We start from the raw sequence: 16,067 nt of genomic DNA, 5'->3' as shown, positions 1-16,067 counted from the left end.
GTAGGGACAGGTACCTGAGGTGACCCAGCTAAACCACAGCAAGCTCCTGGCAGAGCAGAGCGGTGGGATCATGGACGAGCGGATATGCTGTGCCAGCACAGGCTGTCTCAGCGTCATGGGAAAAGACTCCTCCTGGATTGTGGAAAGCGAGACCAATAGCTCAGTAAAGCTGCAACACCAGAGACTAGGCTGCAACTCAGCAGTGTCCCCCAGCTTCCAGCAGCACTGCGTCACTACATTGGCAACAAAAGCTTCTTCTCAATAACTTGCCAATGCCATGGACTGAGAAAAAGCCCCAGGGATTCAAATTGTGGTCCCAGAACCAGATCAGGCTTTAACAATTGAGAAAAAAATGGAAAAAAACCCCCAACATAAAACACAACACAAAAAAAACCAAAATAAAAAAACCTTTCATTTGATTTAACCTAATTTGCTGATGAAATGGACTGAATGGGGAAGAGCGAGAAAGTGATCCAGATCCATTTCATCAGATTCCAGTTGCAAATCTGTAGTGAGTTTACACACACGTGTTTTAACACTAGTCTTTTCGTTGTGGGAGGGTTGCTCTTTCATTTCTATTGTTCTTTGTAATCACTGGTGACCAGCATTTTAAAATCAGACCTCATTGTATCAAGAAGATAATAATGTTCAAATAGTGTCTGAATGTAACAGTGCTAGAGATTTTTGCCTAAAACAACTCCCCATTCCTCTTTTTTCCAGGTAGGCCATTGCAAAAGAAAGCTAAGACAACTTCAGTATCACTAAACCAAATCTCTTGAAACGTTGACCAGTCAAGATGTTGGCAGGTAGCTTGCTGTGAAGCCTCTGCACTTTGAGTAGGACAGAGCAGCCTGCTTATTCAGGGCACAGAACCAAGGTGACCAGCCCTGTTCCAGCTTTGCCGTTCTCTCCCCAGGCCTCATTGCTTCACTCAAATCAGCTTCTAACCACGCTTGCCAACAGCAACATGTTTCACCCAGAGAGGGTGCCAGTATTTAGGTTGAGTCATTGAGTAGATTAAATAACATGCTTTCAATTGTCTGCTAGTGCTGAAATCCTAGAAGAGTTAATGGAAGCAGCTCATCTCTTAGCAGAGAGTTTAATTCTCCTTCCATTGCACTTGTGAGGACTGTGGGACAGCTCTGGGAAAAGGCTGGCAGAGCTGTGCATTTTCCTTGGAGCAGCACACCTGATCTCGGTATTCTGAGGGGTAACACAGTTGCTGCCTTCCACAGATCCATGCCTGTTGTGCATTTTTTTCTGTAAATTAAATATAAACAAAATTGTGTAGCTTCATATGAGGTAGAAGTACAGGACAGCTCTAGTTTGGAGACCCCATTACTTTGTTGCAAGCTGCCAGGCGAGGCCATATAGTAATTCACAACAGTGGTTTATACTATTTGTAAACTACAGCACAGCCAATTTGTATCTCTTGAGATATCTTCTAGTGTGGCAGCATCTTCTGATGTTGAGAATTCCTGCAGCTTTTGCCAATTCTGAACACTATACTGGAAACAGCCAAGTGCTGAGAACAGAGACACTATTTTGGTAGAAGAAGTGGCCTTCTCTTCCCCTTATTAGCCCTAAAATACATTTAAGAAGGGTGGTGTTAAGAAAATTTCCTTAGTTAAGCTCCTAGCTTGCAAATGCAGGATTTTCTGTCTTTCTATAGCACGTGTTCTTAAAGCATCCGTCACTGCAGCATTTGATACCAGCTTGGTTAGTATCATGTGTTATATGGCTACTCAAAAGGAAAGGATCTAGAGCTTAAAGCCCAGGTAGATCATGGGGAGAGGATTAAACTGTGTAAAAGATGTAATCACCCTACCTGATGGTACCAGTTGTGGAGGGGAGGAAATTTTGAGGAGTGTTATGTAGCAGTTCTTTTGTGTAAACAATGCTTTTTCCTTAGGAGAGATTGGTCTTCTTCCAAAATGCCATTCTTGGGAATTTCCTGTATCCAGGATTGAATTTTCCAGGATGATTTTACACAATAGCAGATGATTCCACCTCTAGAGGGATTACTAACTTTAAATTATTTCTATAGAGACTGGAAGGACCTTATGAGGTATCAGTCAGATCCCAGGGTGCACATAAGCACAGCCAACTTCCTCAAGTGTTGCAGATCAGTTCTGAGCTGGGCACGCTTCACAACCCTTGTGTGCTTTGAGGCTGCTGGATCCGCTGTTGTCTGCAGCTCGCAGGTCTCGGGTGGCTGTGGTGTGAGTGAGTCAGATGTACATAGGTAAGGGTTTATAAAAGTATTCATGATAGACCAAACTTTTCGTAAAGCCATGACTAAAATAAAATGGACATCTACAGTTTGGGGTTTGTTTTTGTTTGTTTAAAATAAAAAGTGTTTTTATGTTACATGTGTAACAAAAGATACCCTCAGGAAGGAACTTGCCAGTACATATTTTTGTATGGTACTGTCTTGTAACCAGCTGGTGGAGTGTTTGTAGACTTGCCTATTTCTCCCTTTATTACAATGGCTTGGGCTTTTTTTGATTTTTTGGTTTTTGTTTCTTTACTGGGTGGTGGGGATGAAGCAATGATGTTAGAACTGAGTTACTAACTCAAGACCTTTCAAACTAAGTATGTTTACATTAATCTGAGTGTTGGATCCAGTGGAAATGTCTGTATGCTGTTTCCTAGTTAGAACATCAAATAAGAATTTTATTTTCCTGGCTGCCTTCTGAGTTTTGGTTGGCCTATTTTGCACTGCTTTTTTTCTCCAAAATAAACTACTGAAACATAATTGTTCATTTTAAACTTGTTTACAAATGATTGTTAGAAGTTTATTTTGTAATTCTCGGAATGCTTGCAGAAATACTATATTTAAATATTACTCCAGACCTTGGCAGTAACTAGAAAACAAGTTTAGGTCATTGGTGAGATCAGTGACATTTTTCCCATAGTCTGTAACTTATTTTTTATTTATCGAATGTATCAGTATCACTTTAATTTACCAGGTGCAGTTATGCAGGTACCTGTTGTGATGTGGCATTACAATAGAGTTTTGACATAAATTACCATGCATTTGCTGTACTACTATATTTCCTTGCAGAAATTAAGGTAATGACTAGTATGCTAGAATGTTGCTAAATCACAGGGGCAAATTGGTAGACCAATTTGTAAAAGCCAAAACTGTAAATTACCAAGTATCCAGACATAGAATTATGTTATTGCAAAACTTTCGAGCATGAGTATGTTATTAAGCTTGTGCTACAGTGCTTTTCTGAATTGCTGCCTCATTTGGTAAGTTCAGGATAGTTTTGATTTAAAATCAGCTTCACAGTAAGTTAGTTAATATTCTGTAGTCTTGTCTTTCTTTATAAAAGTAGAGGAGTGTAGTAACATTAGACCATACCAGAATGCCCTTGCTCTTAAAATTGCAGACAATCTGAGGAGATTTTCCATAATGTCTGTTTGAATTCTTTTTATTGTGGGTTAGAAAAAGGTTCTTCTGTGTTTTCAGAGGCATAGCTCTTATTGCTGTTGTTGATGGGAGCAACATGGTCACCAGTTAGCTTTTTAGGGATTTATTACTGTTCTGCTTCACTGTTTGAAATCCACAAGAATACCATTAGCTTGACTGGAATTTCTCCAGGTTTTGTGTCCGCATGGTGGAGATGAGACCCTGGTTTCCACTGTAATTATGTAATTAACTTCAACAGGTGAAGATTTTTCCCTGTTGAAGAGAACTTGAGTGGTATTACTGCTGCCTGTGATGTAAAGTCACCCTCTTCCCCCTCTAGCTGACTTGGCCGCATTGTGCCTGACTTTGTAGCCTGTGCCAGAACATCCTGATCATTATGTGGAAGCCAACTGCAGCAATGCAACCAGACTATCAGTATCAGTGCCTAGCACTTGTGGTTTGTGTAATGCACAACCACTGGGCTGATGATGTTTTGCCTTTGGTTGAGGTGTCTGGCTGTGCAGCCTTTGTGCTGAGGCACTGATGGACTGTGCTGGTTGGTAGATAGGATAGGTTCATTATTGCTATTCAGACTGTTGGAATGATAAAGCTGTTTGAAGATCTCCATCGTCAATGTGGGAATGTTTCTGCAGAGGAGGTCTGCAGCAGGTTGCACAGATGGAAATCTACCAGTTTAATTTGTTTTCATTGTAGATGATTACAAATTAAGAACCTGACCTGGAGGTAACGAGGATTGCTCAAGATAAAGTCTGAAGTTTTCTAGATTCACTGTGGGCAGTATCCAGCCAGGGAACAACCAGGTGGAGTAGTGGTTTGATAATGGAGGCAGAATACACTCTAAAGGCAACAGAATAAATGGGGCCAGAGGTGTTTGAATTGTTGGGAAAAAAATGAGCAAAATAAAGGAAAAATGCTCCTGTTGTTTCCATCCAATTAAAAAAATCCAGACTTATCAGTTCTTAGACTAATGCTGGTTTCTTGAAGTCTTTGCATGGCAGCAGCGACAAGTGAGTCAGGCTTTTCCACACTAGCTTGTAGCCTTGCCTTCCACAGCTGTGCAGAAAATCTTGGATTTTGGATTTTTAGTGAATAGAGTTTATGTTGAGTTTGTAGCAGTCTCCCCATGTGCACACTTGCAGGAGTTCACTTGCATTACCCTGCTAATTTTTTTCCCCTCCTTTTTAGTAAGAGATGTATTGATTTCTGTATTCAGTATACAATTACTTTATGGTGTGTGTTTTGTAATTAGGAATATGTGAAAATGCTTTTTGTAGATGAAACTATTTCCTCTAATATAATCTCCTCTCACTTTCTAGATAAATGAACATGCCATTGCAGATCACATTGCTGATTTTATTTGTAATATTGCTTTAATATCTATTTCAGAGGAATGTAACTTCCAGAAAAGTACTTTCCATATCTTTAGTACCTTTCCTTTCACTGTTCACCCTATGTGGATCCAGGCCATCAACACTTGAGCTTTTGACTGGATGGGTTTCAGATCCTCCATGAATTCTGTCACATTTACATGGCCACAGAAGTTACTAAGGATGATTGAAGTTTGGGAGGATCCAGGTAGAAATGGAGATGTTGGAGCGATTCCTCAGCAACACAAGCACAGTAGCATTTGTAGCAAGCAAAGAGAATAGTTTTCACTCTCTGTGTGCAGGTGGCTCTTGGGGTCTGGTCCACCCTGCTCTTGGGGCAGCCCTCCTGTGGAAATAAAAAAATCCATTGAGAGAAAAACATCCTGCATCTGTGATGCAGAAGGAGAGTAGGGCTTGGGAGTAAAATCCTGGCCGGTGGACATCATGATACCAGTTGTCCAGAATTTCACTCTGTGGGTTTCAGTAGCAATCTTGGGAGATGTTTTCTTCCTCTCCATCGTTCTTACCCTGAATCCACTGGGGCTGATGATAGTAGGTGCCTGTGGCCACACGAACTCATTAGCAGGTGACCTTACCCGGCATGTCATGAGTTTGCAGAGGGCTCCCGATATGTTGGGAAGTTTTTGCTGATGGCCAGGGAATCTCTTGAAACTCCCGAAATAGCTGCAACAGCAAGTGGAGTTCATGAAAATCAGGTCTTCCTCTTCCAGCATTTTTAAAGAAAACCGCATTTTATTTCCTCCTTCATTCTTTACACAGTAGTTTTTAGATATAAATTATTTTAACTACTTTTTTTTGTGTGAAAAGTCATATATACATATATAAAGTTATTAAAAGGTTGAGAATATGTTGAGTATAAAATAGTGACTTCTTTGTTTCAGATGTTAGCAGCCCCTAAAAATGAGTTGTCTATCCTCTTGTAAAGTCAGTGCTGTAAAAAAATATTAAAAAATAAAAGATGTGTTAGAAGTATCTTTTATTATTTATTTCTGATTCAGTATTTGATACAGCTTGTGTGTACCCTTGTGACAACCACATACTGAAAACACTGTCGTTCTTAAAATGGAGTAACAGCAATTCCTTGGCATCCCAACACTTTTGAGCAAATTAGCCCTCTGGGTGTGAATAGTGTTGGATATTGTCCTTCAGTGTCCAGCACTGCTCCCCACCCAAGCACGGCTGAATCTCGGGGACCATTGTGTGCGTGTGCTCAGTTTCGGAAGTTCATTGGTATCTGTGTTCAAATCCAGCTGTACAGTGTTAACAAGTGTGTCTTGTGATTCGCTTCAGCCTGGTTCACTATGATTTCTGAAATATAATTCCCATTTTGTACTTCAATTTGTATAGAATTATATAAACCCTTAAAAGATCATGGCTTACTGTAAAACTCAATATACTTGCTATTTGGCGTCTTCAGTTGCATGACTGATCAGATCTGACAGTGGAGATGGTGCTTTCATCTAACAGCATTGATTTCAATGGTAATATATTAATTTTCTTTTTGTTTGCCAAGCACCTGTTTTGGACAATGTTTTGGTTTCAACAGTAAAGCAATATGCAGTAGGTATCGTGGCATTATCTCTGTAATTGTTTTGAAGAGAGAATTTCCAACACATAATGAAAATAAATGCCTTATAACAAGTTCTAGTTTGCTTCCTCTTTGAGTAGCTAGGGCAGCAAGGTGAGCAGCTCATCAGGGGAGGCCTGTTTTCATGGGAATTTGATGTTCACATCCTTTCCGAGTGCAGATGTTTGCAGCCCTGCACTTGGGCCTTGAACACCATCTTCCCCTCTGAAGAAAATCCTTGGGTCCCAAATATTTGTGATTAGTTGACTATCCAATTAAGACAGTATTTATAGCAGCTCCATCAAGTAACGTTATTTTTCCTCTTGTTGATTTTGTGTCAGGTATGGACAATTTCTGTCTGCTGCTGCCATCCTTTGTGAAAAAATCTTGTCTAACGCCTTTGGACGTGGTTGCGTTTCTGTGGGGGTTGCTTGGTTTCTTGAGTTTGTGGGTTTAGTGGGGATTTTTTGTTTGTTTTGGTGGAGGTGTGGTGGGGGTCTGAGGGTTTCTGTGAATTTATTGCTACATGTAGTCCTGAGTTTGCAAGGAGTTGTATGGGTGCTGCTACTGGCAGAGACTCTGTCACAAAAAAAAGGGAGAAACTAAATCATAGAATATGTCCAGTTGGAGGGGACCTATCAGGATCATCAAGTCCAACCCCTGGCCCTGCACAAGACACCCCAAGAATCACACCAGGTGCCTGAGAGCATTGTCCAAATACTTCTTGAACTCTGTGAAGCTGGTGCTGTGACCACTTCCCTGGGGAACCTGTTCCAGCTGTAAATACAATATATTCACAATATAAAATATTCAGATTAAAAATACAGTATTCAAATTTAAATTTAGGTGAAGATCAATATGTAAAATGAGATTTCTCCAGGTGGAGTAACTCCCTAATTGACATTTTAGTACTGTTTCTGTGCAACACCTTTGGTTTCACTTTGGTTCCTACGTGTTTCCCTGAGGTTAAAGATAGTATGATCTCCTCAGCACAGAGTTGAAAGGCTCACAGCTCGCTCCAGTGCACTTTCCCCAGCCAGGCTCTTGCCCAGTGCCTTGTCCTGGATTGTGCCCTGTGCCAGGGCAGCTTTTGGGCCTTGGCCTCAACAGCACCTCTTCCCATTGAGTGGCAGCTGCCCAGGGCTGGGGGTGAGGGCAGTGCCCACTCCTGGCCCTCCCTGGGGAAGCTCATCCTGTGGGTGGGGTACAGGCACCACATGCCTCCTGCGCCAGGGTGACCCCCCACACCCACCCCCCATGCAATGCACTCCACAGGCCAACAGCAATGAGGTTTTTTGCAGAATAAAGGAGTGAGTCAAGTTCAAAGCCTGGCAGCTGTTCCCCGAGCATCTCAGCTGTTCTGTGGGCTCCAGGTGATGGGAGAGAACTGAGCTTCAGACTGGGGGGTCTGGAATACAGCCCTGGCAGTGGGTGGATTTTTCCCTCTCCTGCCAATGCACATAGAACATCTAAAATGTGATCAGTACTCAGAGATTTTGGAGCTGCCTTCCCCAGCCCAGGCACCACCCGGTCCTCCAGCTGCCCTGTGGTCTGAAGCCCAAGGGATGGAAAGGTTCTGCCTGTAAGCGCAGTGCCAGCTGGCCACCATGGCTCCTGTGAGCCAGTGCACAGGAGGAGCATCTCCTCGGGATGGGCCTTCACCTCTGGGGGGAACACAGATCGGTAGTTCTCCTCCTGCCTGGCCTATTTGTTGCTTGTCTTTTTTCTAATCTACTCCTGTGTTGTCCACATGGCTTGACTTGGTCAAGTATTGCCCCAGTGTTTAAACTTTTAACTGTTTTCTCTCTGTGTTCATTGATGAGCCTCAGATGTGACCCAGGTCTCACTGAAGCACCCAGGACACCCAGTGCCGGGGCCGAGCTGTACAGCACCAGCGGCCCCCGGCTGGGCAGGGAGAGCCCTGCAGTGCTTGGGACCACAGGGAAGTGTCCTCGATGCCAGGCCTCAGAGGGCAGCAGCGCTGGAGCCTGGGTAAGGAGGGGAGCACCATCATGGTGTGCTTGTGGTGAGGAGAGTCCTCCATTCCCCTCCTCTTTGCAGGACCATACAGGCCCTGCAGCATGCTGACAAGCGACACTGAAGCTGCCAAAACAAAGGAAGGAACCCGCTGCAGTTTTATTTTTCCTTAGATAAATTTTTTATATAGAATATATTACAGTCAGAGTTCTCAGCTTTTAATCAAAAGATAACAAGTTATTGCAGTTTTTTACCCAGTGAAACTACCGGTGAAAGAACTTTCTAGAAAGCTGTCCTGTCTTTTAAAAAAAAGAGGGAAAAAAACCCCACCCAGACAGAAAATACAGATGTAGGTTGCACTTCACACCCACGGGCGCCCTGCCAGGCGTGTGGGCATCCGTGTGGAGAGGGGAGCATGAGGTGAGGCAGCGGCGATGGGCAAAACACTATGGCGAGGGAGGCAGGCCTGGGTGCTAGCGAGGTCGGTTCCTAGGCACGGCGCTTCTGCTCGGCTTAATTGCTCTTAGATCAGGAAATGAACACGCGGTGGGAGGGAGGAGGGCGGCGGCGCTGCTTTCCCAGGCACAGGGAGGGCTGGGGCCCTCAGCCTCTCCTCAGCTCGTGCAGCTTGTGGGCGACACGCTCCAGCTCGGCCTCGATGGCAGCCAGGCTCTCCAGCTCCTGGTCCTGCAACAAAAGCCCAGGAAATGTGTCAGTGGCCACAGGTGAGCAGCCCTCGCCCCCCAGAGCTACAGAGAGCCTTGCCTGGGGCACGAGTACAGCCTTGTCCTGCCCCATCCCTGCAGCCGGCATTTGCCCCTCCGGACAGACGACGGTGCACAACACTGATTACTTCTGCCCTAATGTTTAATTACTGCAACTAGTGATGGGGACAAGACGTGCAGCTGCCATCCTTCCCCAGTCCCCTGCCGGGGAGGGCAGCCCCCAATGGGTCTGTGCCTCCAGAGCATGGGGTTGGAGGGAGAAGGCTGCTGCGGAGCTGGAGCAGGCTCTGCCGAACAGCGCTGGGTGCTGGCGCTGAGTCAGTGGCCTCAAACCAGGATGGGCACAGGTGCCTGCCTCCTGCGGGGGAAGTGCAGCGTGTGCCCTGCTCATGCAGGGGACAGCGGTGTACCCTCTCTCCACCCCGCCTCTGGGTCTTTGCTTGCACTTTCACTAGCAGAAGATACTTTTCCTGGGAAAATAGTGACTGAGGAAGCCATCAGTTCAAAGGCTCAAGCTGCCCATCCATTGGTGGTCTTTCTATACTGGATCTTGTGTATCTGTGCTGCTTTATTTAGTGCAGGTACTCAGACACCTGACTGCATGGCTTTGCCTGAACTCGGGTCATATCCAGCTGGCCCTGCCTCGCTGCCAGCCCCAGCTCTGCCTGTCCCTCACAGCTGTGGTCACCTGGGCTCTCTGCAGACCATGCACTCGGCACAGCAGCAGCAGGCTCTGTGTGAGCAAACTTCGTGCTGTACCATTTCGCATCGGCAGAGCCGAGGTGACAGTCCCCGCCTGTGTGGAGGGAGCAAAGCCTTGCTGCTGCCTTCAGCAGCTGCCAACCACAAGTTGACACTAAGTTGCTGCACTGCATGTGGCTGGTGTGAGAGGAGTAAAGGAAGTATGTAAAAATAAGTAATTTTTTTCTCTTCCTGAGCTATTTTCCTGAACAGGGGAACAAGTCACCCTGCCCTTCCACTGGGCCCTTGGCCCAACCCCTGGGAAAGCTCTGGCTACAGTAGGGTGCCAACAGCTCAGGGTGCCTGCAAGCACCCAGGGTGCCCAAGCAGCTGTTACATTCTGTTTGAAGTGGGTCAGGGAGCAGCTCGCTGAGGCTCACCTTACTGGAGGAGAACTTGGGCTGCTACTGGAGCCCCCAGAAAGGGAGAAAAATCGGTTCTGAAATCCTCTATAGCACCCAAAGAGAGCTTGGTCAGACCCAAACCACTGCCTGTGTACTCTGGTTTGCTTCTGCCTGGCCCCACATGCTGAGCCCTGGAAAGTGCAGGGGGCAGCACATTCAGCCCATATCTGAGCCCATGCTCATCACTGGCCAAGCCACACAGCCCCATGGCCCAAAAATTAAGAGAGGGGACAGGACAGCAGCCAGAGTCTGTGCCTTCCCTCACTGCTGCGTGACTGGTCTTGATACTTTCTCACTGACTCCCAGAGGCCCTGATCTAGTTTAAAAAACCAACTAAACAAACAGAAAAGTCTTGTTGCAGCTGTAAACACAGCAGTTTTGCAGCCTCAGCAACATCTTTTCCAATCCCCCTTTAGAGATTGAGTCTGACACCTTGCAGACAAGGTGCACCCCAGAGCCACTGGCAGGGGCAGGTGGGCAGCAACCTCCCTGGGGCAGAGATGTGGGATGTGAGCAGACAGGAGTGAGGAGGCAGATGGGGCAGCCCACCCCACTGCATCCCTGCTCTGAGCAGAGATGTTTGGCTTTGCTTTGAACCAACACAACTGGAGATGCTCTCATGGGAGGGTTGCTGATGGGCAATCTTTGGCCAATGGTTTGGTGCATAACTGAGGCAAGAGGGGTGTTTTGGAGGCAAGAGAGCCAACTGGCTTCACTCGCTGCCTCAGCCTATTTCCAGGCACCTGATCATGGCCTGTCCCAGGTCCACAAAGCTCAAGCTCAGCCCCACTGCCCAGCCCCCTGCACTATCCGAAATCAATTCCTGTGCTGGAGCTGGGCCTCAGCACAAAGGTGAACCCATGAGCAGTTCCTGGCTGCTGGGGATGTGCTGAGCTACTACCTAGCATCACACAAGGTATCAGGGAAGGAGATCTCTGACTTTGGAAGCCTGGCTCAGCTGTATTCCTGTATCCATCAACCATTTCCACTCCAGTGCCCCTGGTCTCTCACCACCTCTGTAGGAGGTCTGGCATTACTCCATCCCTGAGACAGGGAAAGCATTCCTTTTGACTTGGAAGGGCTTTAGGAGACAAGGAGACAAGGACTACCCCTAGGTTCAGTTATAGCTCTGGTCACTATGTCCAGCAGAGGCCAGTGCAGAAGTCCTGTCACTGGAGACATGACTCTGGGGGGCAGGGAATGCTTTTGCACTAGTCACTAAAACAAGGATAAAAACCAAGGCACAGCCAGGTGCAAATTTCAATAATACCTGAGGCTGAATGACTAGAAGTTCATTAAGCATCAACTTAATGTCACAGAGAACCACTGCTGGCAACGTTAATGCCAATAAACCATCCACATCTCCAAGCACAGTTTGGATAACTGGGTGGGATTGATTTTTAAGCCTACATACACCAACCTCCGTTCTCCTGTTAGCGCTGCCTTCCTCATCCTTCTTTTCTTCAGGCATGGGAGCAAGTGGAAAGCCTCCTTCACTGCTGTCCTCCTTTGAGTGACGCTTCCATGACCTTCTCACATCCTCCTCTGGACTACTGAAGGCATACTTGCGGGATCTAAATGTCTTTTTCATGGACCTGTCTGGGTCTTCCTCACTATCATTTTCCTCCATGCGCTTCTTTGATGTCAGCTGCTTGGCCAGCTCATCCATTTTATTCCACCTCTTGGTGTCTTCCCACTCCCTGGAGAACTCCTCCTCTATCTCATCACTTTTGGCATCCCTGGACTGAAAGGTGTCCTCTTCTCCCTGCGTCTCCTCATTCTCCAGGCGATGCCTTCCTCCTCTCAGTGCCCGGGGTTGCTCTTCCTCCTCCTCTTCCTCCTCTTCAGAGCTCCGCACATCTTTTCCAAATCCCAGCTCATCATCGTTATCTGAAAGAGCATTAAACAAAGCAGTGAACACAACTGTTAACCTGAGCCTTCAGTGGCGATGCCAGATGTATTTCCTGACTTAGGCCCACTTTCCCAATATTCTGGAAATACCCACTCTAATGTTGCCATGTCAGTAATGGGGCTTGAAGGCAGCAGTCAAAAACGCTGTAGGAAGTTCAGGGAAAATGAATTAGTTGTCCCCAGGAGCTACGAGAGCTGAGCAGTGAGGCAGCTGCAAGGCCTGTGTTACCTGCTGTACATGGGACTGTGCGTCAGGTGTTTGTGGTGGGGTCTGGGTGGCTGTGGATACAATATTGCTGCTAGCAAGAATTTCCTTGCTTCTTTCTAAACCCGTGGGATACTTTTTTCTCTCATGAAGAGATTAGCAGAAGTTCTATAAACTATGAACACCTGCGACCTTGCAGAGCTTTGTTTATGGTACAGTAGAAAAATATTTTGACAATGGATGTTTAGGATTTCTAGCCAATCCCCCCAGGGGGGGGCCGATCCTTTGTCCAATTAGACTGTGAAGAAAAAAGTCTATAAAAGAGTTTGTAAAATAATTAAATAAATCAATCTTGCTGCACAATTCCTGCCTGCTGGATCTTCTCTCTTCTCTACGGCTGCGGGATACAGTAATAGGTGGCTGCTGGCAGAGGTGTTTCTGTAAACCCACTAAGCACCTGCTGCAACTTTTTAGCTTTGATGCCTCTAACCCACCTGTCTCAGTGCTCTCAGCTCACCCCAGGAAGGTATCAGTGCAGTCTGGGATACATACTGTCATCTCCCTGCATCTCCTCAGCCTCCTCGTCCTCCTCAGCCAAATCAAGTGACCTCTCTGCTTCAGTAGGGTCCTCCTCTGCAGCTTCATCTCTGTCATCCTCCCGCTCCACACGCTCCCCTACTACCTCCTTGCTGTGCTCCTGGCCCTGCCTGGATGGCTCTTCTCCCTCATCCTCAAGCTCCAGGCTGTCCCTGGAGCCTCTGGGCTCCTCCTCTTCATCCCCTTGCTGCTGCTGCTCATCCTCACTGAAATTTTTGCCAATGTGGTTGTCCAAAACTTTGTTTCGATGGGTATCCTCTGTATCCCTGATGTCATTGCCCTCAGCTTCCTCCTGATCCTCTTTCTCAACAGGGTTGGTATCCCGTGGCCTGGGCTCCCTCTCCTCCAGGCTGTTTTTTCCCTCCTCTCTTGGGTCTTCATTTTGCTGGGGCTTCTGTGCTGCCAGCTCAGCCAGGGACCCTGTGGGCTGCTCCTCTTCAGGGCGTTCCCCTACTTCATCTACAGAGGGAGAAACAAGAAGAAACACCTCTGCTGAGAGCTCATTTCACAACCAGCAAAGCCCAAGCATTTCTTAAGGAGCTTCAGCCCTGCTCAGCAATCTGCTTAACCAGCCCGTGGATCCTCTTGCAAGTCATCTCAGCATATGTTAGCATTCAAGCAAGGCAGTGCTCTCTCTGGTGCCTGTGCTCCTGGAGAGACTTGCAAGGCTGAAGTTAAACATATGCTGAAGTGTTTTGCTGCAGCACAGTCCTCATCGCCATCTCTTGAGATGCCAGCCACGAACTCACCCTGCATGAAACCAGACTGCATGTAAAATGAAATTATTGAGGAGTGTAATACGGCACTCACACAGCTCTCCCTGCTCTGAGTGCTGCACTCACATCACATCCTTATTTCTCCCAGCAGGCTGAAGAGGCAGACAGCCCTGTTCACAGGGTGCTGGAGGGAGGAGGGGTGTCTCTGCTTCTGCAAAGGAGCTACTCAGCAGGAGCTTAATATGGGTTGAGTATTTGCTCCTGATCAAGGGAGACTGGCCTCTTTTAACATAATTAGCCAGAGAAAACACTTAGCAAAAGAAAAGACGGGGGTTTAAAAGCCAGAATTACAGAAAGGCAAATGCAACCCCAAGGAGGGCTGAGGAGTATGCTGGGATGAGAGGATGCAGAGAGCTGGTCACACAGGGCTGGTGGCCACCAGTGACACCGTGCTGGTGTCACCAGATTGTCAGTGGGCCTGAATGGCCCATGTGCCACATTTCATCTTCACTTCAACTTCCTCCATCTCCACACTGCCAGAGCAAGAGTTTCAGGTCTCTCTTGGCAGGAGGGAGATGCAGTGCCACCATCCTACCCGTTGGATTTTGGCCATGCTGGCTGCAGCAGCTGTCCCTGGGGTATCACTCCTCATTGCTCTAAGCAGCTTTGGACTGGTGTCACAGCAGTGCTGTGCTGCTGTGGTCCAACCACGTGCCCCAGACCTGCTTGAGACCCTCTATAGGGATTCAGCTGCTGCTGGATGAGAGTCACATCACACCCCACATTGGCATTGTGTCTTCCTGACAAGGAAAAGGGAAGGGGCCAACTCCTCCTTTCTGCTAAACTGCCTGTCTGCAGTAAGGCCAGAGAAACCGTGACAAGGTAAATCCCAGCTGAAGGTGATCTTTCCAAGAAGCAGGTGTTTTGTGTGGGTGTGTGCACTGTGTGTGTATCAAGTTCGATTTTTCCTTCAGAGACTCATTACTTAATATCTTAGATGTCTGGAAACAAGGGTGGCAGGCACAAACCCAGATCACCCTTGCCTGTATCACTGAGTCTTTCAGTGTGGAATTTCCCTGGCTGTGACTCATTTTAAGTGTTGTAAGTGAGTGAAAGTGCCAGCAGCAGGGTTGAAAAGTCAGTATCAGTTTGGTAACTTGACCATCACCCGTTACTATAGCTCAGAAACTACATGTTGTTTGAGCTGGTAAATAAGAACAAAGCAAACACCAGGTTGCTTGTGTGTCAGCAGCAGCATCAAAGAAGATGCCTAAAAGAGAAGCAGATGGACATATCAAGGCTGTTAGAAAGAAGATCCTTGTTTACAGCCTGACCTGGATTTCCCGGGGGTGGAGGCTGACACTGACCTCTCTGCTTGTTCTTGTCGTTCTGACTTTCAAGGACTTCGGAAAGTTCATCTTCAAAGCCACTGTTTTTCTTCTGCTGCTGAGTTCTTTCACTGGCACCTGTGTCAAGTAACAAAAAGTAGAGAAAGCCCTCCTGTGCCTCAGAAAGTAGAGGTAGGAAATTTGTTCTGTGCCCTTTATATTTCCTACAGTGGAAAAATCTACCTGGGAGCTGAGAGGAGTGAGACTGGAGGATATGTGAATCAACTGCAGTAACAAAACCACAATCAAAAACATCATCTGCAGGAAAGAAAATGGTTTCTAAATAGAGAAGCAGGGTTACCAGGAAAACTAATACTGATGGAGATCTAGAGAATAAGAGGTGCTGAACTGCAGCACACTAAGGCCAACAAAAGACTTCATCACCAGAGTACTGAAGGATGGAAATTGCATCCTGCCAGATTCTGCCTACGCACCTCTGTTGAGGGGAGCTCAGAGAGCTCTTGTGTCCTCCAGCCTGGTTGTGGGGGCCCCTCTCCCCTGAGTGCTGGGAGGAAGAAGCAGCATTCATTCCCACTGCAGGGGTAGTCTGGGGCTCCAAGGGCCCACACCTTAGCTCTGGGATTATGGAGCCTGCTTGAAAAATGTAACACCCTGGTGTTACAGACACCTGGAGAGAGGTGTCTGAAGGCAGCACATGCTGGAGGTCAGACTGCAGCTGTCCTGGCAACCCGCACTTGCCAGGCAGCCCCATTCTAATGGAATCTGCAAGCCAAAAAAGCCCTGTCTAACCCAGCTCATGCCCTGCTTCTATGCCTTAATGCAAGGGCAAGAGCCAGTGCTGCCAGAGCAGTCCTCTCTAGCCCAGAACTAAATGGTGTGGGCTCTGCAGCCTGAGCAGAACCAGCTGCAGCCAGCACAGAGGACACCAGGATAAACACCTTTGCTTTTCCCTTGGTCTACAAGACTGTTCCACCCCCAATCTCTGTGATTTGTAGATTAGATATCATTTACCCTGAGACTAAGTGGTGTGATGGGCTCAGGCCACAGA

The 16,067-nt window shown here is 46.9% G+C and overlaps 2 protein-coding genes across 2 annotated transcripts in view; one reads left to right on the top strand and one right to left on the bottom strand.

The window, feature by feature from the left end:
* Positions 1 to 6,470, top strand: part of ITPK1 (inositol-tetrakisphosphate 1-kinase) — a gene marked incomplete at its 5' end in the record, with an annotated part of 114,646 nt that extends 108,176 nt beyond the window's left edge. The window contains one exon of the mRNA XM_017729023.1: positions 3 to 6,470. Coding sequence (XP_017584512.1) covers positions 3 to 265 — 263 coding nt within the window. The remainder of the gene's footprint in view (positions 1 to 2) is intronic.
* Positions 6,471 to 8,511: 2,041 nt separating this feature from the next.
* The window catches only part of CHGA (chromogranin A), a 13,806-nt gene continuing 6,250 nt past the window's right edge, over positions 8,512 to 16,067 (bottom strand). Inside the window, exons 5-8 of the mRNA XM_008629719.2 lie at positions 15,038 to 15,136; positions 12,910 to 13,413; positions 11,662 to 12,131; positions 8,512 to 9,058 (exon numbers count right to left, since the gene is read on the bottom strand). Coding sequence (XP_008627941.1) covers positions 8,975 to 9,058; positions 11,662 to 12,131; positions 12,910 to 13,413; positions 15,038 to 15,136 — 1,157 coding nt within the window. The 3' untranslated portion in view covers positions 8,512 to 8,974. The remainder of the gene's footprint in view (positions 9,059 to 11,661; positions 12,132 to 12,909; positions 13,414 to 15,037; positions 15,137 to 16,067) is intronic.

This window comes from Corvus brachyrhynchos, unplaced genomic scaffold (genome assembly GCF_000691975.1).
Source record: "Corvus brachyrhynchos isolate BGI_N302 unplaced genomic scaffold, ASM69197v1 scaffold1, whole genome shotgun sequence".
NCBI lineage: Eukaryota > Metazoa > Chordata > Aves > Passeriformes > Corvidae > Corvus > Corvus brachyrhynchos.
The sequence above is the reverse complement of the archived record's forward strand: the minus strand, read 5'-3'. Positions and strand labels throughout refer to the sequence as shown.